Here is a 25,676-nt window from a genome sequence, read left to right on the forward strand (position 1 = left end):
CATCTTTGTCGGAAATAAAATTGCTAGCAGACATTGAGGAGTCTTTCTTCATGAGAACACCATCATGCTGGTCAAATGCCCCTTCCCCGGCTGCGACTTTGAGACCGGAGACGTCTCAGAGGGACTCGCCATCGCGCTGCTGACGGCCCACGGACATGCCCATCGGGATGCAGCGGCCCGGCCCCCAGCTCACCAAGGCCCGAAGCTGGAGCGGCCTAGGGTCGACACCGGCATCTCGACAGAGGAATGGAATGTGTTCGCCCGGCGTTGGAATGTCTTCTGTGCAGGCTCGGGCATAGGAGCAGCCCAGGCCCCGTTCCAGCTGTTTCAGTGTGCCGGGCCCGAACTTGGTGACAGCCTACTGAAAGCGGACCCGGACGCTGCCTCCGGGACTTTGGCTGACCTACTCGCCGCTATGCGCTCGCTGGCCATTGTTCCGGTCGCCACATGCGTCCTGCGCACAGAGCTGCTTCAGGTGCGTCAGGAACGCGATGAGACATTCCGCGCCTTTACGGCCAGAGTGCGTGGGAAGGCAGAGACATGTTCCTACGTTGCTGTCTGTGAATGCGGCAGGGATGTGAGCTACACCGATCACATCATCCGCGATGTCCTGGTCAATGGGATCTACGACTCAGACATACGCCGCGAGGCGCTAGGCACACATGACATTCTCACAAAGCCCGTGAACGATGTGATCGCACTCGTTGAGGGCAAGGAGATGGCTCGTAACGCCCTCCCGTCATCCGCCCTGTCGGCTGTCTCCTCATTCCAGCGCTCGAGGAAGAGCCCACAGCTGAGCCCACAGCCAAGCCCACAGCGGAGCCCCTCCTTGGCCCCGAGCCCAGCTGATATGGCGAGACGAGCCGCGTGCCCAGGATGTCAGAACGCCTTTCCTGTCTTCACAGAGGGGTCTCGTGGATGGAATACCAAGCCTCACCAGCTCTGTATCGACTGTTTCAGGGCCCGCCGACGCAAGCGGCGGCCGCCACCATTTGACGGTCAGCAGGCCACCATGAGATCCGAGGAGCGGTTGCAGACGCCGTCTGACGGTCAACAGGCCGCCCTGGAGTCGGAGCCGATCCCCCAACTCTCGACCATTCAGTCTGAGGCGCACCCAGGCCACGATCGCGGGAGCCGTCGCCAACGCCGCATGGCAGCACCAGTCAGACTCGAGCACCATATCTTCTCCAAGGGCGAATGGAGGCGGGCCAGGCTGAGGGAACACCCCCGGGCACTGATCACGTCTCGGTTGACAATCCAGTCAGTCAGGGGGACGGCGCCGGCTGTCGGCCATCGGGGATCAAGGTGAAGGTGTCTGCTATCGCAGACACAGGTGCGCAGTCGGACATTTGGTCTCTAGAGGAGTACCTCGCCTGCGGATTCTCGCGTGACGACCTACGCCCTGTCAGCCTCAGCCTCTCGGCTGCCAACCGCTCCCCCATAGCCATTGATGGCGCATTCTTCGCTAGACTCTCTGCGGTCCCCAAGAGCGGCGGGGGGTCGTCCTGCCGCTCCATGGTGTATGTAAGCAGCTCGGTCCGGGGCATGTACCTCTCCTATGGGTCGCTGCTCAACCTCGACCTCCTGCCCAAGGACTTCCCGACAGGTGGTGCGGGGCAACCCAGGGACGAGCGCGATTCCGCCACCCCCTCCTCGCCGGACCTGCCCTTGTCTGTCAATGCAGTGAGGTACGCCAACGGCGGCTGCGACGGCCATGACCCCCATGGCGCCCGGTGCTCGTGCCCACAGCGCGCTGTCCCTCCGTCGCGCCCCGCGGCACTGCCATTCCCCTGCACGCCTGAGAACAACGACCAGATGAAGAGGTGGTTGTTTGAGAGGTACGCCTCGTCCACATTTAACACGTGCCCCCATCGGGCGCTGCCTTGCATGGAGGGGCCGCCCATCGAGATGCACGTGGACCCTGCCGCCACTCCTACAGCATGCCACACCGCAGCCGGTGTGCCTCTCCACTGGCAGCACAAGGTCCACGACGACCTTCTCCGGGACGAGGCCCTCGGTGTCATCGAGCGCGTGCCATACGGCGAGCCGGTTACATGGTGCCACCATATGGTGGTTACCCGGAAGCACGACGGGTCCCCCCGCAGAACCGTGGACCTTTCTCCTTTCGCAAATGAGTCCCCATTCCACCTTGCACGTCGTGTTCCGAAGGGCACCTGGAAGACTGTCACGGACCCTTGGAATGGTTATCACAGTGTGCCCCTGCGCGAGTCTGATCGTCATCTGACAACCTTCATCACTCCCTTTGGCCGGTGGCGTTACACCAGGGCGCCACAGGGTTTTCTGTCGTCGGGTGATGGCTACAACCGCCGTTTCGACGCTGTCCTCTCAGACTTTGAACGCAAGGAACGTTGCGTGGATGACACGGTCCACTACGACACCGACCTGGAGCAGCACTGGTGGAGGACCATCGACTTCCTGACACGTGTCGGGCGGTCGGGCGTCGTGTTGAACCCGGACAAGTTCCAATTTGCGCAGAGGAGCGTTGATTTTGCTGGCTTCAGGGTGTCGGAGGCTACTATCGAGCCACTTCCTAAATACCTGGATGCCATTCGGGACTTCCCCCGCCCGGTCTCCACGACGGATATCAGGAGCTGGTTCGGCCTCGTCAACCAGGTGACTAACTACGCCCAGTTGCGCGACACTATGGCCCCTTTCAAGCCCTTCCTCAGCCCACGCTGCAAGTTCTCGTGGTCACCTGAGCTGGAGGAGGCCTTCCAGGCGTCCAAGCATGTCATAATTGGGGCCATTCGCGAAGGTGTGGAGATCTACGACATGCAGAAGCGCACCTGCCTCCGCCCCGACTGGTCCAGGCGAGGCATTGGCTACTTCCTTCTCCAGCAGCATTGCAGCTGTGCCTCAGGCGTGCCGGACTGCTGCCCGGGGGGTTGGAGAATCACACTCGCTGGGTCACGCTTCCTGTCCCCGGCGGAGCAGCGTTATGCGGCTATTGAAGGGGAGGCCCTGGCCGTGGCCTGGGGCCTGGAGCAGACACGATACTTCACGCAGGGATGCGACAACCTCGTCGTGGTCACCGATCACAAGCCCCTGGTGAAGATCTTCGGGGACCGCACTCTCGACGAGATCACGAACTCACGCCTGTTCAGGCTGAAGCAGCGTACCCTCCCGTGGCGTTTCGAGGTTGTGCACCTTCCTGGCAAGAGCAACCATGCCGCTGACGCTGCCTCGAGGCACCCTTCCCCCTCGGGCTCGGCTAACGGCCTCTCTCTGGAACCGCCAGGCGTGCCTGACGCCGTGGAGTTGGCGCTCATGGCTTCGATCCGCACCGATGCTCAGGAGCTCGGCGCCGTCTCCTGGCCCCTCCTCGCACAAGAGACAGTGGCTGACGCGTCCCTCGGCCGCCTACTTGGCATGATTGAGCACGGGAACGGGGTGGACGCGCATGACCCTGCCGTGGCGAGTTTGTCACCGGTCTGTGACTCCTTCTATGCGCAGGACGGGGTCTTGCTGTACCAAGATTGCGTCGTGGTTCCCCTGTCCCTCCGTGAGAGGGTCCTTCGGCACCTTCATGCTGCCCACCAGGGGGTTTCAGCGATGGAGCAGCACGCCCGGGCCATAGTCTACTGGCCTGGAATGTCAGGGGATATCCGCGCTGTTAGGAACGGGTGCGCAGACTGCAACCGCAACGCTCCATCGCAGGCGGCCACGCCCCCTCTGCCATCTCCGCCACCGTCCGCCCCATTTGAGGTTTTTTTTGCTGACTTCTTTGACTACGGGGGCCGCCACTACCTGGTCGTCGGGGATCGGCTCTCGGGTTGGGTGGAGGTCCTGGGCGCTGCGGCCGGGACTGATGCTGGAGGCGCGGCTGGCCTCGTTCGCCACCTCCGCTCATTCTTCCGTACCTTTGGTGTGCCTGAGGAGCTTTCGAGCGATGGCGGCCCGGAGTTCATGGCGAGCCACACTCAGGACTTCCTCCACCTGTGGCAGATCAGGCATCGCGTGTCATCCGTCAGTTTCCCGCAGTCCAACGGGAGAGCGGAGGTCGCTGTCAAGACTGCGAAGCGCCTTCTGGTGTCCAACATTGGCCCGGCGGGCAGTCTCGACCAGGATCGCTTCCTGCGCGCGATGATACAGCTGCGCAACACACCCGACCCGGACTGCAACCTCTCACCGGCGCAGATCATCTTCGGTCACCCCCTTCGAGGGTCGCTCTCCTTCGTCAACCGGCTTGAGAAGTTTTCGAACCCACATATCCGTCCGCTCTGGCGTCAGGCATGGGCTGCGAAGGAGGATGCCCTTCGTACGCGGATGTCCCGCACTACCGAGTCTCTGGGGGCTCATTCGAGACCGCTCCGCCCTCTGGCTCTCGGTGAGAGGGTGTTCGTCCAGAATCAGCAGGGCCCGAGCCCCAACAAGTGGGACAGATCCGGGGTGGTGGTAGAGTCGCTTGGCCACGATCAGTATCGGGTGAGAGTCGATGGTTCAGGACGTCTGACTTTGCGCAATCGGCGGTTCCTCCGTGGCTATACGCCGGTCACCCCCTATACCCAGCAGCTGCCGTCGCCGCCTCCTCCGCTTCCTCCCTCCCTGGGATGTCTGCCCCCGACTACCCCCCCTGGCCCGGTGGTGCCCCAGGGTGACGCACGGGAGTGGACAGACGGGCCCCGTGATGCAGATTTGGGCCCCTCTCTGCTGGCGCCCTCAGGCGGGGCGACGTCTCTCCCCGCGCCCCTTGTTCCCGCTGGTGTGGCCCCTGCTACAATTTTCCCAGCACCGTCGCCAGTGCGGCCCGCCAGTGCGGCCCGCCCCTGCTGCATCTCTTCCTGCGCCGTCGCCGCTACGGCCCGCCCACCCGGCCCGCGCTAGGGGGCCGCCCAAGCGTTACGAGCCGGAGACCGGCCGATGGACTTTGAACTGAGACCGTTAACCCGCGGTGGTTCGTGGCTTCCCGGTCTGGGGGGGATGCAGGAGTGTACTCCCGGCCACTAGGGGGCAGTGCAGTATTGCCTGTGGAACAGTCTAGGTTCCACAGGCAATAGTCTTTAGAGTGAGTTGTTGTTGCCACGTCCTTTTCCTTCCGGTCGTGTGAGAGTGTGCACTTTGTCTCTCCTCTCTCTTCAGCATGTGATTGCTTGTTTGATGTAAGTCTGCTAATATTTATATGCTTTATGTTACAAGATTTATGTTAACAGTGTTCACTCATGTTATAGTGTTTTGTCATGCATTCGCTCATATATGTTATGTCACCCGCAGGGTGTTCTCATCTTTGTCGGAAATAAAATTGCTAGCAGACATTGAGGAGTCTTTCTTCACTTCTGATTTGTTTAGTTTATAAATAGTGAGTTTCACTGACTGGAGGCTCAATAGATAACACTTTTTTTTAAGTAAAATAATCTAGGCTTACCTGTCTGGTCTGATAACTATGTTTTAAACCTGAATTAACTAATTGATCTTTGAAGAATTCTGGCTTCCCCTGCACTATTGCATTTCTGGCAAATGTTAGAAGACTAGATGCTAATTTCGCCTCAATAGTCAACCATGCTAAACTCTGGTGCATACATGCAACATTGGTTCTGAATGAACAGTGAATTATTACTATTTTGTACCACACAACCATACAGTACTCTAGATGTGAGAGAATCAGTGCCTGTGTTACCTGCTTTCGGACTGATGGTGTGACATAGGGAGAACATCGGCGTGTAACAGTAATACCCTGCCCCATTTTTACAACAATCGTGTCAATATGGTCTGACCATGTCAAGCGCTCATTGATGACACCAAGTTTTTTATTTTATTAACTTGCTGTATTGGGGTCCCAGCCCTAGCAATCATATTTCTAGTCCCAAGACAATGCACTTTGTCTTGGAAACATTCAAAATCAATGTTTTCTTTTACCCAATTTGACACTAATTGTAATTCATTGAATAATACATTAGTTGTTTGCACGTTGATGCAGCGCTGAACATTGTTGAATCATCAGCGTACATCACCATGTTTGCTTGATCCAGAAGATAGGGCATGTCATTGGGAAAAATTTGAAGTAAAACCAACCAGTCAATCAATCTACCTATCAACCAATTAACAAATAAATGAACAAGGCAATGAACCAATCAACCAATCATCCAGGATGTAGCTAGCTATAGTGTGTGTGTGTGTGTGCGTGTGCGTGTGTGTGTGTGTGTGTGTGTGTGTGTGTGTGTGTTTGATTGAGTGTGAGAGACCTGTGTTGGTGTCCCCTCCCAAGTAAGCCGCCTCCTTGATGGCGAACAGCAGCTCTTTGGGCTGAGTGAAATTTGTCAGGTAGAACTCTGTGTGGGGAGAGTCACTGCACACACACACACACACACACACACACACACACACACACACACACACACACACACACACACACACACACACACACACACACAAGCAAACAAAAAACAAAAGCAAATATTCACTATGGAAACACTTCACTCTAAAAAAGAAACATTAAATGTCCCTGTCAACATTCCAGTCTGCCATGTCCCCCTGGTCTGCCATGTCCCTAAGGCTTTGGCCAAGTTTGGCCCACCCCCGCTCCCCATTTGTTTTGGCCCACCATGAATTTGACAAAAACAAACGAAAAACGCAGCTAATATTACTGTCTTTCGGAGGGTGCGGTGGGCTCATTTTTAAAGCTAGCATGATGCTTCTTATACCACATGAAATTAGAAGACCAAAGGAATCGATTACCAACCCTGTCAACCTAGCATGCCGGGAATGGGGTAAATAACACTCCAAATTTAAGGTAAATTTTGGCGAGGGGGGCGGGGAATAAACTAACCCTAACCCATTTTCAAAGGGGTCCCTTGACCTCACCTCAAGATATCTGAATGAGAATGGGTTCTATGGGTAGGGCTAGGGTTACGCACTTTGAGTTGCATGCATTTTCAGAAAGGTGTCTTTCCCTTTGAAAATGTTTAAGCTTTTTTTTCCAATCAACTCTAAATCTCAAATATATTTTTTTTAATAAAACTACATTTTTTTTTATTATTTGATAAATGTATTTTATATTTAGAATGTAAATTGTCTATAAAATATAATATATTTTAATATAATGTAATTTCACGTAACATCAACATTTATTTTTGGCCAATGGCCCTCCATCCAGATACATTTGTGGCCCTTCATAGGAAAGAATGAGTACCTCTGGCCTAAGGTCTGCCATGTCTCTGGTCTCTCTCTGTGTGTGTGTGTGTGTGTGTGTGTGTGTGTGTGTGTGTGTGTGTGTGTGTGTGTGTGTATACCTGGCCAGTACCAAGCCCACGTGGGGCCCTTGGGGGCCGACCCTCAGCGCGGCGGTCAGACGGGAGACAAAGCTCTTCTGCAGCGAGAAGCGCCGTGCACCGATATTAGCACTGCTGTCAATCACCATGGCAATGTCCACCTTACAGTCTGCACAGACATACACACACACAAGCCCACGCGTGAGTGCACACACACACAGAACATATTAGTTACAAGTTGGTGAGTTAGCAGTGTGTTTATTGTATCAGATACATTTCTGTATTTTTTTTTACCTTGATCACAATAGACTTTGGCAAAACTAATTATATTTGATTCGTGCCAGTCGAGCTATGGGCTCCAGCCTGCTCCATTTACTGTTACAGTTACAGTTGATTAATGGGGACTGTCCGCCACATTATGAATTAATAAATTCCATTCAAATTCAAATGACTACCTTTATTTCCCAACGTCAGCGCTTTCTTCACTGTTGGCTTCTTCAGCAGTTTCTTCACTGCAACACACACACACACACACACACACACACACACACAGGTCAGTTGAGGTAACAGGCTGTCTGGTGAATCCATCTGCTTTGTTTGGAAAAGAGAAGAGCAGAAGAGATGAGCGCTTTGATCTGATGTTTTGGACATTTGGAATGTTTTGTTAGAGCTCGCTGTCAGAAACCAACGAAGGAGATAAACTACCCTGAATGCAAGCGTGTCAGGTGTCACATGACGTCTGAACTGCAGCAGGAGACAGTGATGTCTCGCTATTTCCAACATGGCAGACCAAAGAGTCATATGAACAGAAAAAACTTCATGCAATAAAGCCAAAAATTTAACCACAGGAAAACAAAAAAACAAAACAAAAAACAGATACAGTATGAATATTCCAGCCCCATTGCAACCATCGCGGAAACCTCTAGTGGTTGTAAACAGTATTACATTGTAACAGTGACCTCTAGCGTTCGTACACAGTATTGCAGTGTACAATGGACGTCTAAAGGTCATATACAGTATTACACTAGGGCTGACCTCTAGAGGTTGTACAAAGTAGTACAGTGTAGCAGTGACCTCTAGAGGTCGGAAACAGTATTACAGCATAGCAGTAACCTCTAACAGTAGAGAGCCGCAGTAACGAGTCCGGAAATCATCGATGCTAACAGCCCTGGTTCAACACAGTTTTCGCCTATGGGAGTTTTGAATGGGTTTTTGGCGCGATGCTTCTAATAAGCTCTCTGGGCAACGCTGGCTTAATCAAACACGAACCAGATGGTAGTAACATCATCTTCACACATGAAGACCACTTTTATGAGTTTTGAAGCTTTTATGTGCCGTTAAAAGGGCGGCTAGCTAGCAAACGGCTAAATGGGACTACACTGTTGATTGATTGATTGATTGATTGAGTTCTTTATTGATAATGAATACACAGTATATACAATATACATATATACATACACAGGCCCACCATTATCAAAAGGATAAAAACGCAATAAAGCTGACAGCTTATTTCCATTGCGGTCCTGTTGAGTCGATGGGGATATATACGTCAATAACGTCATCACTCAAAGGACGAACACGGAAATTCTCTTCCCTCACCTGGTTCAGCCCCGTTCAGCCCGGGGTAATCAGTGTGTGCATCAACAAAAGTCCAGGTTGAGTGCTGACGTGACGTGGAAGCCTATGCGACAGTGTGTAATTCTGGATTAGCTTAGCACAAGCTTTTTACCTCTAGGGCTCGCATTTATGCTTCAAAACTCATGAAAGTGGTCCTCATGTGTGAAGATTATCCCGCTGAACCTTGGTTCGCGTTTGATTAAACTTGCGTTGCCCAGAGACCTTATTTGAAGCTTTGCGCCAAAAACCCATTCAAAAATCCCATAGACAGAAACAGTGTTGAACCAGGAAGTTCGGGACTTCCGCATTCAGCCTACAAAAATACGTCATCCCTGCGGCTCTCTGTTGTATACAGTATTAGTGTAGCAGTGACCTCTAGAGGTTGTATACAGTATTGCAGTATAGCAGTGATCTCTACAGGTCATATACAGTATTACAGTGCAGTAGTGCTCTCTAGAGGTCATAAACAATATTACAGCGTAGCAAAAGTCACCTGGTTGGACAGCTGCTGTCAGGGCCATGGTGCTCGTCACACTGGACAACTCCAGTGGAACACTAACAGGCTCTGGTCACACAAACACACGCAATCACACATGTGCACGCACACACGCACAGAGTAGAAAGAGGCTGGTTAATCAGTGTATCAGTAAAAACTTGGACTTAGACCTGATTTAGTAATATAGCATCAGTCGACCTAGTAGCTTAGACAGAAAATCTAATAGCTGCTGAATAAACTTAGTCCTGAACTGCTGAGCGGGCTGTCTCAAGCCAGCAGTATGATTCTAAACTTAGACTTAAACTTGAATTAACAGAATAGTATTAGTCGTCCCAGTAGCAAGGACGGAATATCTAATAGCTGCTGAATAAACTTAGTCCTGAACTGCTGAGTGGGCTGTCTCAAGCCAGCAGTATCAGTCTAAACTTAGACTTAAACTTAAACTTGAAGAGTAACAGTAACAGTATTAGTCGTCCCAGTAGCAAGGACAGAATATCTAATAGCTGCTGAATAAACTTAGTCCTGAACTGCTTAGTGGCTGTCTCAAGCCAGCAGTATCATTCCAAACTTAGACTTAAACTTGAATTAACAGTAACAGTATTAGTTGTCCCTGTAGCAAGGACGGACTATCTAATAGCTGCTGAATGAACTTAGTCATGAACTGCTGAGCGGGCTGTCTCAAGCCAGCAGTATCAGTCTAAACTTAGACCTAGACTTGAATTGGCAGTATAGTTTAGTCGTCCTATTAGCCGGCAGTATCAGTCTAAACTTAGACTTAAACTTGAATTAGCAGTATAGTATTAGTCATCTAGACTTGATTTTGTAGTATAGTGTCAGTTGTCCCAGCAGTATGGGCATGAAATTATTAGCTGCCAAACCTAGTTCCACCTCTTAGACGGGTCCGAAACTCCAAAACTCCCTGCTCTTCCCTCCCTGACATTACCCTGTTCCCTCTCTAGAGTTGCACGATCTTGACCTCAGTCAGATCGTCCAATCGCCACCCTTTGACATCGCCAATGCACAATGTCATCAAATTTTTTCACTCTCGTTCTCCACTGTCTTGCCTGCTCACCATCGGCTCGGAGTAACGTTGATAAGATAAGATACTAATAATGTTAAACTGAACATGAGATGCAGTGATATTGTCGCACCAAAGCACATAGACACACGTAGCCTACAGATTTTTTAAAGTGAGCCTTCCCCCACACAGCGACTTTCATCCCCGCTGTCATCTCCGCAAACAAATCTCATGGCAGTTTAATATAGCAAACATGTAAAATATAATGCTATACTATAGGGCGGCTGTGGCTCAGGAGGTAGAGCGGGTCATCCACTAATCAGAAGGTCGGTAGTTTGATCCCCGGCTCCTCCAGTCCGAATGTCGAAGTGTCCTTGGGCAAGACACTGAACCCCAAATTGCTCCCGATGGCTGTGGCAGCTTGCCGCCTTCGGTGTGAATGGGTGAATGTAGGCACATTGTAAAGTGCTTTGGATAAAGGCGCTATATAAATGCAGTCCATTTACCATTTACCATCCATTTACTATAGCAAGACTGTCTGGACAATGTGACAATGCTCTTCTAAACACATTGGCTACTATAATATATTTCCCTGCATCTCATACTGAGATAAGATTGGTATTAAGTTTGAACAGACTGGAATGGATTGCTTTCATCCTCCCGCAGCACTGCATGACGGACAGGTGGACGATTAATTACAGCCTCTGACTGACAGCGGCGCAAAACTACGGTATAACAACTTTTTATTCATCGGTCATTGTGCCTGCCTACATCTACATATAACGTTACTCTTATGGAGCTGAGCACAGAGTAGTTTTGCATGGCAGGCGGCGCGGCATGTGGAGAATGAGAAGAGAAGACGAGATGAGACGGATCGGGGGACGGGCGACGGCAGGGAGATTTGTAATTACAAATTTTGGTGGCGAGGCTCGTTGCGGACATCAGAAACATGTGTGAAGGCAGTAGGCTAGTAGCATTTGTTAATGGTCTGGTCTGAACACTGCTCAGTCAAACTGCTGCGTCGCATCTCTGCTCTCAGGGAGCAGCCACACACGGGGGGCGGGGGTGATCGAGATGGGCTAGGGAAAATCAATCGTCATTTCAGCCATTGAGTGGGCAATATACGATTCCATCGCCAATCGGCACAACCCTAGTTCCCTCACCACCTCTTCCCTTTCCCCGTTCTCTCATCCCTCACATTCCATCCCCCCTTTCTGTCTGTCTCTCTATGTTGTTATTATTACTACTGTAATTGTTACTGTTGTGTCAGCTAGATTTAGCTAGACATATTGTCTGTGAAGTCCTCTGAGACATGCTTGTGAATTAGGGCTATACAAATAAACTTGACTTGACTGGGTTGGTGAGGTAACATGAAGTAAAATTGAATCACTGAATTTGAAGAAAATGTGAAAAAAAATCATTAATAGGTCAATAGCTTAATTAATGTGTCATATTAAGTAATTAATCAATCAGGGGCGTCTGGGTAGTGTCGAGGTAAAAGCCTACCACCGCGGAAACCCGGCAGCAGTACTGCAGCTGTGTCCGAAGGTGGGAAGCCGGTGGGGTATGAGTCCTGGTAGCTGCACTAGTGCCTCCTCTGATCGGTTGGGGTGCCTGTCGGAGGGGAAGGGAACTGGGGGGAATAGCGTGATTGTCCCATGTGCTACGTCCTGCCGATGAAACTCTTCGCTGTCAGGTGAAAAGAAGCGGCTGGCGACTGCACATGTATTGGAGGAAGCATGTGCTAGTCTACAACTCTCCCCAGATCGGCAGAGGGGGTGGAGCAACGACCGGGACAGCCGGGGAACTGGCCAAGTACAATTGGGGTGAAAATGGGAAACTTTGATTGATTAATTAATCAATCAATCAACCAATTGGTGGGTTAGATTAATCAATGAATCAATCCACCAATCAGTGAGTCAGACACGTACTAGTGAGGCTGAAGGAGGCGGTCCAGCGGGACAGGGCCTGCGATTGGACGCTGTGGGCAAAGGAGCTCAGGTAGTTGTGTCGTCCCGTCCGCCTGTGGACCCGGACCAGCCCTCCAGAAGGACCCACCACCCCTCTGACACACACACACACACACACACACACACACACACACACACACACACACACACACACACATTTTAATACCTTTATTTGTGTTCACATTTAGACAAAAAATCCTTGAACACAAACATTAATAGATGCACAATCAATGGGAAATCGTATAGTGACAGATGTATCTAGTCTGAATCTATGGATAAAGTAAACAGCGCCTCCTCCAAATGTGGCGACACACACACACACACGCACACACACACACACACACAGGGCCACAAAACAAACACCTTCAGAAAATCCACCATGTTATCTGACCCTAAAACCAATCTCTACCTGGACGCACAAGCACAAGCGAGCATATATCAGATTGTGATCAGTGTGAGTTTTTCTAAATGAAGCTGTCCTACCTCCTCCGTGCATCAGTAAACAGGCTGACGCACCTTCAACCCACATTCAACACGGGCATTTTTTGATGCAAGGGTCGTCCTGCTTCTTCCCAGTATTGGGCATCGCTCGTAGGATATCTGGACAATGATTCGCTCTCCATATTAGCCAGATCTTGCTCACTGTTTAGGGCTTTTCACATGCCACTTAGCTGGGGCTAAGTGATGATCTTAGCCTGGGGCTAATGGAGCTGTTAGCCCCAGGCTAAAGGCTGAATTATGCTCACCCTGCCGTGAAGGGCGCGGGGGTGGAGCGAGGGGCGGGCGCGTCAAATTGCGTAAATTTGTTGGGCGTGGTTATTCGCTAGCTCCAGCGGCCGCTCGCGTTGTGCCTGATTTTTTTTCTAACAGCGCGAGCTTCTCTCCAAACATGGCTGCTTTCGAGCCACTGAACCCTGAACACTGAGCTGTGTTTTCACCACATTTCTTGACCCATGTGGTAGGCTATAAACTTAGATTTGCAACTGTTCGTTTTTAGTCATTTCACCAAGTAAATGTGTTGTGTTGAGAGCATGATTGAGAGAGATTAAAAGCAGCACAGAGTAGTAGGCAATCAGGGCTGAGAAGTAAAAACGGCTTTCAGTAAAAACAAGTTTGGTGAGTCCTTCATGTGCTGATGTGCGGTCGTTTGAGAGTGAAAGCGCACTCAGTACTGCACAGCGTTTCATTGCGACTTTTCACGGGCTGTTCTCACCATTGTACAATACATGCTGATCACTTTCTGAGTATAATGGCATCAGCCCCAGCGCGAGGTCTGCACGGTGACTCACGGAGACTCGCGGGGCCCCACCCCCACGGAGCTTTGCTCGAGTATAAGAGCACCTTAAGAAAGCTTCCACACTTGCACAATCCTGTAACATTCCAAAGCCAGACTTTAGCCTGGGGCTAGTTGGCCCTGCTCTGAAGGTGGTTTAGCCTGGACTTTTCAGGGTTAACCCTAAGTAACGTGACCCTGACCCTGAGCTAAAAGTTGCCAGTGTGAAGCGGGATCAACTCTTGAATTTATTTGTTAGGTATAAGTAATTACGTGTGGTCTGAACAGACCGAATTTCAAGCCATGTAGACCTCCATATTCTCATATCTGATCAGCCGGTGACGTCAGTTGTCGCCAGTTCATCCTATATATAGCGAGGGTTTTAGCTCACCTTCCTTTCTGGCCAAATCATAGCAGCATGCTGGCATCTCGGCTGTTTGTCTCCACTGAGCTGTCGTTTCGCTACTTGCCTTAGCGTCTACTATCATCTACCATCTGCCGATCGATCCGGCGTTCCAGTCATTACTATCCGTGGACCACTCATCGCCCCACTCTCAGCATGTACTTTGATGACGGTACCTTGTTCTGGATCGGGAGCGGTGTGCATCTGTTCTCGGAGCTGTCTGACCCGGACGACGCGTCACAGGCCAGTGATCACAACGAAGTCACGGTGAGAAAGCCTGCCGCGTGTTCTAGTGGCAGAGGGTGCGTCAACACTGCGAAGGCCCGTGGGAGAGGTGCAAGGAAGCACCCGCGGACTTGCAAGCGCACTCGAGTGGGTCGCCAGGGGAGGCCGCTCCGCGTCCGCGGAAGAGCCGAAGAGGAAACTGCCCCATGAACCCGGGGGCACGGAAGGAGAACGATAGAACTTGCTCCTGCGAGGGACTCCGATCATCCAGTGAGATGCATGTCCGCCTCCAGGTTTCGGACGGTCGTCTCGATTCTCCAAACAGCTGGGAGATGCAGTTCCACAGCTGCGTTCACCAAAAGCTAAGTTTTGCCCTCAAGCATGCTGTGGTGCATTGTTGTGAAAATGGCAAAATACTTCTTGTCTCGCTATACTCTTTGGCTGGGTTCAGACCAGAAGTTTCAACCGGAAACAGCGGCCACGAGAGTCTGTCCACATCAATAAAAAACTTGATATTAGATCTACAATATCGTCATAAATATCAACAACTAGCCAACGCCGGTGGCCTGTACAGAAACAGCGTGAATCTAACTGTTGAGCTTCATATCAAATTAGTCATTCAGTGGTGTTTTACTGCCATATATCTAACGTTAACGTCGCGGCTAACAGCTAGCATTAATAGCCAGTACCAGAGAGGATGAATGCCTTGCGCTGCCCCATGCTACTCAGGCAGCTCTGTTAGCCAGGAAAATGCTCGTGCTACATTTAATGCATAAAATATAACTGATAATATACAACAGTGGTCCTTTCCCCCCCAATTAATAAACAAACCTCAAGTATGTATCCATGAGCGTGACAATTGAAATAATACAAATAAACATTCTTATGAAGGCCTAATGCTCAATTTAAATATAAATTAAACAATATCCATATTTCAAAACACAAACAGGGAATGTACATTTGTTAGAATAAAGAAAACGTTCTCTAGTCTACGAACATATTCTAAGCTTCATTTTTCGTCAGGCACATTGTTAGCCGCCTACAGTGGGAGAGCAAGGACCCCAAAGGATAGCCACGTGCGGCGCCCGCTAAAGTGCGTGTGTTGAGGGGTTTTTCAAGCTCAATCTCCCAGCTAGGGCGTGTGTTGAGGTAAATCCTCTAAGGTATAACTATGCCTAGGGGTGTCACGATACACTAATTTCACGATACGATACACGATATTGGGTTCACGATAACGATACGATACGATATTTTAACAATATTTTTTTTCACAAAAGTAAATCATTTTTATGTATTTATTTATCATTTATTTAACCATGTGAGTCCCGTTGAAATCGAAACCTCTTTTCAAGGGAGCCCTGGGAAAATACAGGAAAAATAGTCTTTCATTTGAAATACACAAAATACAAAACAAATGCTGTTTTTGGAAATTGTTATTATAATAACTAGAAAACAACATGGAAGATAATGCTTCTCTTGCAATAGAATGTGTCACACTGTCACAAACTACGGTAAATGTTTGTTGCATGGTGAAAGAAAAATAAAGTATACAATCTATTTCTTAACATGTTCACTGCCAATGACGTGTTGATACGTCAAAAAAAATCCAACGGTTGACTGCCAATGACGTGTTGATACGTCAAAAAAAAAAAAAAAAATTGACGGTGGGACGTTGATCTAACCCTTTTACATCTCTTATATAAATATTGAAGCCACCGAACGTGTACAACCCATTCCACCGACCCACTAAGTGGCGACAGTGCTCTCCATTCTAGAAAAAGCCGAGCCAAAACTGCAGGGGAACGCGCGATGAAACCATTCTCATACTGTAAAATGGATTGGCGAAAACGCTTTCGCTTTCGCGCTGATTGCTGGCGGTGGGGGATTGCAAATTTGCATAATAGATTATGGGTGCAACACACTTTGAAACACGCAGCATAAATAAGACCAGAATCGCAAAGGAAACCCCGTTTCTTGGGGTTTCTCAACCGAAACCCCAAGAAACGAGCGAGCCCATCCTCGCCCAGCGGCCGCCAGCAGACAGGAGCAGCAGCAGCAGCAGCAGCAGAAACGAGCTTGTGACACGCCCGCTGCAGCCAAGAAGAACACACACGGAGGGAGGAGTTTGAAGTAGAGGGGGGTTTCCTGCTGTTATGGAGGAAATTACTGTTCAAAACTATTGTTTAGATGTCTGACGTCTTACTGATGCCAAAAATGAATGGTTAAAGTGACTGTTCTATCGAATTTCACAAAAAGCTATTTATCTCAGCTTAAATTTTCAGACGCTGAAACCATGCTGTATTCAAGTGCTAATGCCTACATAACTACTAACTCTACAAACTAACTCTTTTAGACAGAGAAAGCACACATTCTATTAGTTCTTTTGAGATATTTTGTGTTCACAAAATCTTAGCAGAAAAGAATCCTCGGGTCTTGAAAGATGAGCCAGAATCCTCAAAAAAAACCTCTGGCAGAAGCTACCTACAGTAAAAAAAAAATGGCTGGCAGTGAATGTGTTAAATAACTCATGCTCAATTAAATCATGGGAAGGCTGCATTTACCCACTATGCTTCTGCTAGCTGGAACAAATTGCCTGAAGACCTCAGATCTGCCTCAACCTTACTTACTTTTAAAAATAGACTAAAGACTTTTATGTTTACCGTCGCTTTTAACTGCTGACAGCTACTATGCAAACCCAATGAGTCCTCTATACGTTTTTAGCTCTTTCTGCAACTGCTGCGCCTGTTGCTTAATGCTCTTTTTATACTCATTTTTTTAAGTTTTGTTGTGATGCTTTTAAATGTCCATTTTATTCTCTTCTTTTCTTTTCTTTTCCTGTCAACCATTTTATGTGAAGCACTTTGAATTGCCTCTGTGTATGAAATGTGCTATACAAATAAACTTGACTTGACTTGACTCAATGGTCCCTAAACTTATGTAATCTTATGTACCCCTTGAGCTGTTTTGCCATGCCAGTAGTAGTCTACCCCATCACTCATGCGTGTTGATTCTGCTAAATTTGTTCTATTATTATTCAGGAGCAAAAGTTTTTTTTTTTTTTTTTTTACGATATTTTTTTCTGACGATACACATATTGTGACGTTTCGATATCACGATATATCGTGCGACAAAATATTGTGACACCCCTAACTATGCCATTAGTTTTATATGCAAGCTCTTAAGTCAGTCCTATTATTTCCCCCGCATTCACCGACAGCACACTGATCAGTAGCGTAAAATAATTCAGACTGTTGTGTTAAATGGAAGGCCTATTAGAAGGCAGGAGTCGATACTGTTAAAACATGCAAGGAGTAATTGGAGATCTTAATGTTTTGTTCAAATGAACCAATAATGTAGCCTACTACAGTTACAGTATGGTTCTACTTCAGTATAAGGTATTAGTACATTGTTCTACTAGAAAAGATTGACTAACTTTAATGCTATGGTTGGAAGGCACAAACATGCCATGCATTTGATATCTGAACAGAAGCCATGAATCCCATATCAGCAACCTGTCTGTTCTGTTTTATTGTAGCCTACACACTTTAGTCATATGTGATGCTTACTATATTTACCAGGCTATTTACATAGCATGGGAGTTGGGACAGTAGACCCTTCTCACAGGGTTTTTTTGTCAAAAAGGCAGGGTTAACACAGGTGCAAGCAAAACACTAATGAGGGCTTCAAACTTCCATGATTGGAATTTGGAAACCCTCATTAGTGTTTTGCTTGCACCTGTGTTTATTAGACAATTCTTTTTTCATCATTGTAAAGCCACAGCACAGTAAAGAGGATATTAATGTGAAGATTAGCGTCTTCCTTTTGCTCTCAGAGTGCATCAGATTCATGCATTTTACTTTAAAATGTACAACATTTCTTTGTCTGCCCCCTAGAAACCCCCCAGTCAGACTAATATTTTTATCCTGCTGGTGCTACCTGTTTGCAAAGCCTAGAATCGCCTATGAGTGAGAAACTGAATCTCAGAAACTGAATAATGACATAATAACAGTATAATACTAATGTTAATTTAAAATGAGATATTCCTCTAAATATGGCGAAAAAACATCCAAACATCCGGACGATGGGTAGGGGGGCCCCTGGGAGCTTCAGTGCCCAGGGGGCCCTGGGGGTGTTAATCTGGCTCTGTCAATAACACAGACCCCGAGAGCTTTGACTGGTGCTGGCTCGCTCCCCCAGTGGTCCCGATGCATCCACACACTTCTATTACCTTCAGATAAAGGTTGTAAGCTCACCTGAAACTACCGGTGACATTCCTGATCCCATCCACTTCCATGATCTTTAGACATTTTGTAAACACATTCCAGCGTATCGGCGACATTTTGGAACCCTCAGTATTGTGCTAACGCTTTAATTTTCACAATAGCGAACAAGCCCCCACTTGGCTCATTCAGGCAGGCTTAGTTTTATAACTTTTACCTGCCGCTGCTGCACATCATAGCACAGGCTAAATGATGCGACACAAATATACATTATGTAAAGTCATGGCATAAATGTGTTTTTATTGAAAAAGTGCACATCAAGTAAGCTAAAGTCTTGTTGGACTGGACATCACCGTGCAACAGTGTTCCGGTCTCCAAACTTCCCAATTACGGCTATAACACGTATTTACGTATCGCACTATATGTGTTACACTTAGGCCCTATAGGCTATTATTTCTATCTAACACTTTGTAGCCTGATTTGGTTGTTTTTTTGTCAAAAGTTATGCAGACGCAAAGCTTTCTGGGAAGTATGCAAACACTGCTGGTGTTTGGTAGGAGAAGGGACGGGAGGGGTGGATGGGGAGAAGGCAGCAAGAGGAGCAGGTCCATTCAGGAGGGAGATCGAGCGGCTACAGAGTTGGTGCAGCAACAACAACTTAGAGCTGAATGCTCTAAAGACAGTGGAGATGGTGGTGGACTTCAGGAGGAACGCAGCCCCGCCCCCTCCCATCATACTGGGAGGCACTCAGGTGACCCCAGTAGAGTCATGTCGGTTCCTGGGCATGATCCTCTCTCGGGACCTGAAGTGGGAACTCAACATCATGGCCCTCCTAAAGAAGGCCCAAAAGAGGCTGTATTTCCTCAGGCAGCTGAGGAAGTTCAGACTGTCAAGAACCATGATGGCACGGTTCTATACAGCCATCATTGAGTCTATCCTCACATACTCCATCATCACATGGTTCCCTGCTGCAGCTGCAAAGGATCTCGCCAAGCTGCAGCGGGTGATACGCTCTGCGGAGAGGGTGATTGGCCGTCCTCTGCCCTCCCTCAGGTCCCTGCATGACTCCAGGGCTTTGAGGAGAGGGAGAAAGATCATGGCCGACCCCTCCCACCCTGGCCACGGCCTCCTCACCCTGCTCCCCTCTGGGAGACGGTTGCGGCTGCCGAAGGCTACAAAGGTCCGCCATAGACTGAGCTTTTTCCCCTCAGCCGCCAGGCTGCTAAATGCCTCTGGGTTCCCTCCCACCCCTGCCCCCTAGGCAGTGTCACCAGACATTTTTGCACTATGTTCCTTAACTCTGCACTTTATATCTATACCTCCTGCACTGTGCTATGTTTGTGTGCTGTCTTGTTGTTTATATGTGAAAAAGATTAAGAAATGCGCACACTGTCAATGTCAAAACAAATTCCTATGTGTTTTACACAATGGCAAATAAAGATATCTGAATCTGAATCTGAATCTGAATTCACAGCACTAGCTGGCTGTGAATGAAAACAGCTCTGAAATTTGCTCGCCCCACAAAAGTTAATCGTATCCAAATGTGGAGTGGGCAGATTCAAAAGCCTTTTTGAAAAACTGACATGACCCATGGCTGACTGATACCTCCGAGTTGTTAGTGTTGAGTATCTCTTTAATAGCTGGGCTGGGATAAGAATTTTGATGACTGCATGGGAGAACAAGGGCAAATTCGGCCCCAGACCACGTGCGGCGTGTGGCAACCGTGGGCGCATCCCTGGGTTGTGGCTAGATGGGGTACAGCCACGGATGGAGTGATGTGAAATTGTGGCAATTGTTATTATTCCATGTAATTTGTGTTACTTCTTGTATAGTGTCGTGACGAAAGCAAATATACAAGGGGGTGAGATAAAGGATACATCCGCCAATATTCAAGTAGCCTCTAATAGTGTGTGTGTGTGTGTAAGTGAGTGAGAGTATCCTACTCCAATGATGATCACAGGTAACCAATATGTTGCATGCATTTCTGATCACCAATACCATTATTATTATGTTCAGGGACTACGGTTGAAAATTAGCCAAGCTGGCTAAACTGGCGCATTTACAGAAATGTTTAATAATGTGCACTGTCCCTGTAATTTTAAACTCAATAAATGAAATGTTAGGGCTTTATGGCATGACTGAGAGATGAATAGAGGGGGGCAACTATTATAGTTTTTGCAAAAAAATTAATAAATAAAATAAATCATATTTGGGATCCGGGGCTTTTCATAAAAGATCCAGGGCTGTAGCCCTGAAAGGCCAGGCCTAACGATGCCACTGTGTTGTAAGGAGATGCTGCTTTACTGCATGATAATGTCAATCTAATAAAAATAAAAAATAAATCTCCAATAGGCTATATCAAAGAACATGTCGGTGATGTCAGGTGTCGGACACGATGATGCAATTGTGGCAAAATGCGACCTCCACACTTCAAGTTGTACTCTTAGATTGAATGGTGAGAAGAACATAATTGACACCTAATTAGCGAGCGGATGATAGAGATTCCAGAGCATTTTTAATGACAGAAATCGGTTAAGAAGCAAGTAGAGAATCCTTGGTGACAAGCAGGTTGCCTATGCGTCTGTGCACATTTGGCACATGGGCGAGAGGAGTGATGAATAGCTGTACATGTTTCAGGTGCAATGTCACACCTTAATGGCCCTTTTCGCCCCCGATCAAATCAGACAACTTTTTTCTTTTGTCCTCTGTCACGCTCACTGCATTCACCACAGCCAACATGTTGCCACTCTACATTTTCTTTTGAAGTGATAATCATTGGCTCCTTTATATGCGCGCTGTAACGTAATGTGGTGCTTTGCTTTGTATTGACTGGTTAGATTTGAGCCTGCAGGGGCAGATCCCCATGCGTAATCAATGTGGCAACTGCACTGCTGTAAGAGGGAATTTTGTGCAGGTAGGAATCGTTAGTAGGGATTCAATGCAAATTATGATAGATGAGACCCCAGCTCAGCGCCAGCTTGTTGTGTTAGCTGCTGTGAGGCTGCCTGTTGAAAGTTATGTTGATGGTAAACACGGTTAACTAATATAGATAACCGATTAACACCAAGAAGCTCCACTTGTCTTATGTGGATAATGTAACAGTCGTAAATATGCGTCGTAAACGTTACTACTGGCAGCTCACATCAGGGTGAGGCATTAGACTGTTTCCCCGCAGCCAATTAAGGCAAAACACGACCAAACATACCACAGTAACATCCGCTAATTCATCAAGAATCCTTCCCGGTGTTGGCTGAGCTCAGTGCAGAGAGCCGCAGCGAGAGTGATGCAATGCTTTTTCTGAAATCTTGCCACACTGCCAGAGCATCCAGAGTTTTTGTATCGACATTAAACTCAGAAGTTTATGTTTGTTTGTAATGTCTGGCTCATTTCTGGCTGATTAATAGTGGTTTTCTTTCAGTCCTTGGGTTTTGCAGTGGGACCCAGGTGTGTGTGTGTGTGTGTGTGTGTGTGTGTGTGTGTGTGTGTGTGTGTGTGTGTGTGTGTGTGTGTGTGTGTGTTGTTGCGCTCATTGTAATTGACGCTGCGTCACAAGCAGGCGGGGTCAGGCCTATTGAAACACACCACCCCTTCGGGAAACGAGAGTGAAACTCATCCAGCGTCCCCAAGAGTGAAAAGCGTCCTTTCCATTCCTATGACTGATGCTGCTGAATAAGTAGCCTGTTGATGAACGTGTCACAATTGTGACGACCATAAAACTCACCTACTCACCTACTTTTCCATGATCATTTAAAAAAAGAATGATTGAATATTTCCAAGGGTTACTAATGACACATGATTCGGATATTTTTTTCATGTCTGGGGAAAAATCTGGATTAAATGAATGATCCAGTACTCATGAACTACCGTACTCAGTATGATGCACCACTTTACAATAGGGTACACAGAAAACAGGTAATAAGTATTGATTAACTAATGATTGACAACTATACTCAGAAACTGACCATTAACTAATGATTAACTAATCTACTCAGAAACGGACCAACTATTCATTAACTAATGATTAACTACTATACTCACAAACTGACTAACTAATCATTAACTAATCATTAACTAATCATTAACTAATATTTCCTTATTCATCCTTATTAGTTCCTTAGTAACTAATGTAAATTTTGTGTATCTTATTGTAAAATGTTATACCACATTTGTTTGTTAACAAGCTGCTACTGTAGCTTGCTGCAGGGCTTGACAGTTGACTGCTTCCTTGACCTTGTTGCTATGGTTACGGCTCAGAGCCATGCTTTTGTCAGCTGAGGTGGCTGACAGGTTCTATCTTTAGATCTTCGAAAATGACAATCAGATTTCCATACTTGCCAACATTAGGCTGTGAAAAGTTAAGTAAAGTTAAATAAAGTTAAGTTATCTATGAAGGGCGGCTCCATAGACAGAGGACGCGGGAGCGTAGGGTTAGGTTAAGTTAATTACCTGTGTAGGGCAGCTCCACAGACGGAGGACACAGAGGCATAGACGCCAGAGCCGAACACTGATAGCCTCCAGCGGCTGCAGTTTGATGGGCACAGAACCACCTGACCGTCCTCCACAAGGTCCACCAGGTCTGCCCCCCGGGTCACACAGCTCACTGGGTATGCTACTGAAACAACACCACCAATCAATCAATCAACCTATACCAACCAAACCAACTTTACATTACATGATGATGATGATGATGTCCGGATATACAATTAACTGGACAAAGTGACTGTATGCCTCTCTCTGATGTCTTCACTCCCGGTTTGCTGGAAAATCTCCCATTCAAATTGGCAAAGGACCGCCTCACCTATCTTGGCTTGACCATACACAGAGATCCTAAACTAATTAAAGTTGAATTTTGATGATTTTGTTTCAAGACAATCAATGTATAGAAAACTGGAAAATCGGTCGTATAAACTCAGTTAAAATAGTTTCACTTCCGGGACTTCCGGTTTGGTGAGAATTTAGGAGGCACATTTTTCACTAGCTCCGACTAGCAGTCTACAAACTTTGTAATACCAACCCATCTTTTTCTATCAGTGAAGAGGCATTTGATCGTTGTTTGATAATAATGACAGATAAACATGGGAATAGGAGTAGAATGTCGTTGCGACAGAGAGAAGAAGACGCCGCTGGTGCAACTGCTGCAAACGATGCCATAACAATGCTACTCACTGATCACAGTCCAGCTCTCGCCGCGGACTTCAAGTCCTCTTTTCAAAAACTGGATGAGAAACTTGACAAGATCCAGGCTACAGTTTCTGGCCAGCAGCAACGTATCACAGCTTTGGAAACTCATGCGGATGATGTCAACCAGCGCATAGACTGACTTGAAGCTACCTCAACTCAACTAACCCAACTGCAATAAATCTGAAATTCTCATCATTGGCCCAAACTCCCTCACCCACTCTTCTCAGGACTTTTCACTCAACATCAATGGGTCGGCTCCAACATCACCTTCCAGGAGGACCTGGGGCACAAGTAGGTCCTGTGTCGGCCCCTTAATGACTGCATCTCATGGTATGACTGTCGGGTTGAATATTATGACTCGTTGCTAGGTAACGTTACATCTCTGAAGAGACTTTCGGTTCGGCATGATGGGGCGAGACTCGTTACATGACTCTTAATTGGCTCTTACCATACTTTTTTTTAATGTGTATATGTACGTGCTTGTTGGCAAGCGGAGCTTGTTTCATCTCCATTTCACAGAGAAAGTGAGATGAGATGAAACTGAGATGGACTGCCTCGTTGGCAATGAGACCTACTTCCTCTAATCAGTGAGTATGCAACGCTGATGTTATATGGTCGCCAGGCATTTTTTCTTTATTATTTTTATTGTTATGGCACTGTCTGGGACTGTGTATATATATATATATATATATATATATATATATATATATATATATATATATATATATATATATATATATATATATATACACACATACATACAGTCCCAGACAGTGCCATAATAACAATAAAAACAATATATATATATACACAGTGCCATAACAATAACAATAAAAATAAAGAAAAAATGCCTGGCGACCATATAACATCAGCGTTGCATACTCACTGATTAGAGGAAGTAGGTGTATATATATATATATATACCGGTATATATATGTATATATATGTGTATATATATGTGATGACATGTGATGCTGATTCACTGTTGCTCTATCATCGCCTCTTCTTTTTCTTTTATTATTTTTATCCCAGTATAGGGGACAAATACCTTTGCAAGTACCTAATAGGAAATTGGTCATGCCTTTATTGTTTTGCAAACCTATTATGGTCATGTAAGGCACGCTTCTGTCTGTCACCTCATTTTTATTTTTCTATGACAATTTTCAACTCATTGAGTGCCAGCCACTTTTGGAGAACGGACGCTCCCAGTGCCAGAGTTTCAGAGCGTTTTCAGTGATTTCTCGAGGCCCACAGAATATTGTGTGATATTACTAATGTAAACACCGAACACGCACAAAGAACGATGAGACTCTCTTCTATCATCTGCAAAAAAAAGTGTATTGATATCATTTTCCGTTCTTTAGTTATCAGCCGGAGAAGATAGGTTGATTTTAGCAAAAACACACGTTTCAATTTAGAAGCTGAGATATTCCGCCTTTTGTGAAATGAAGCATTTCAAGCACATCATTGACTCTGAAGCTAATATTTTCTGATGTAATGACACCTCAAAAATAATTTCCTTCAATAAAACAGTGAAAACAAAGGAATTTTGTTTGGCCAAATAATATTTTTTAGCTGCAACCAGCAGCGCTGGCCCCTGCGTGCGCAGACCCTACACCTTCTTGCTGGTCTTGATTTACTGCTAGTGGGCATCAGATATTCTAGCTTGTTTGCCTGTCTCTCTGTCTATCGAGCCTGCTGCTGTCTGGGTCTGTGTTTACTGTCAATGGTTGTATACTGCCCTGCGTGCCCCACCCCCCTCCTCCTCCTCCGTGGGAGTATCTCTGGGGCTCTGCTGCGTTTGCTCTGCGTTTGCTCTGTCTGCACTGAAAAGTGCGCTGCATCCCCCCGCTTGTTCACAGCGTGTCGCCGGCTCCCAGCTGAGAATAATGTAACTTTTCAGAAAGACGCTGGTGTCGGCAACTAAATCATATGGAGGGGCTATCGCAGCGGAGACGGAGGGGCTCAATTGTGGCAGCAGATTGACTGCTGTTCACAGGCACAGCTAACGTTATGCTTCATGCATATCGATGCAATTTCCGTTTCC

The 25,676-nt window shown here is 47.3% G+C and overlaps 1 protein-coding gene across 1 annotated transcript in view; it reads right to left on the reverse strand.

Moving 5' to 3' along the window:
• coch (coagulation factor C homolog, cochlin (Limulus polyphemus)) overlaps window positions 1-23,738 on the reverse strand; it is a gene marked incomplete at both ends in the record, with an annotated part of 91,489 nt that extends 67,751 nt beyond the window's left edge. Inside the window, 7 exons of the mRNA XM_083634292.1 lie at window positions 6,201-6,304; window positions 7,248-7,395; window positions 7,682-7,738; window positions 9,337-9,408; window positions 12,289-12,422; window positions 22,895-23,060; window positions 23,615-23,738. Of these exons, the coding sequence (XP_083490418.1) occupies window positions 6,201-6,304; window positions 7,248-7,395; window positions 7,682-7,738; window positions 9,337-9,408; window positions 12,289-12,422; window positions 22,895-23,060; window positions 23,615-23,738 (805 nt within the window). The remainder of the gene's footprint in view (window positions 1-6,200; window positions 6,305-7,247; window positions 7,396-7,681; window positions 7,739-9,336; window positions 9,409-12,288; window positions 12,423-22,894; window positions 23,061-23,614) is intronic.
• Window positions 23,739-25,676: the final 1,938 nt, after the last annotated feature.

The sequence above is a fragment of the Poromitra crassiceps genome, assembly GCF_964638095.1.
Source record: "Poromitra crassiceps genome assembly, chromosome: 3".
In the NCBI taxonomy this organism is placed as follows: Eukaryota; Metazoa; Chordata; class Actinopteri; order Beryciformes; family Melamphaidae; genus Poromitra; species Poromitra crassiceps.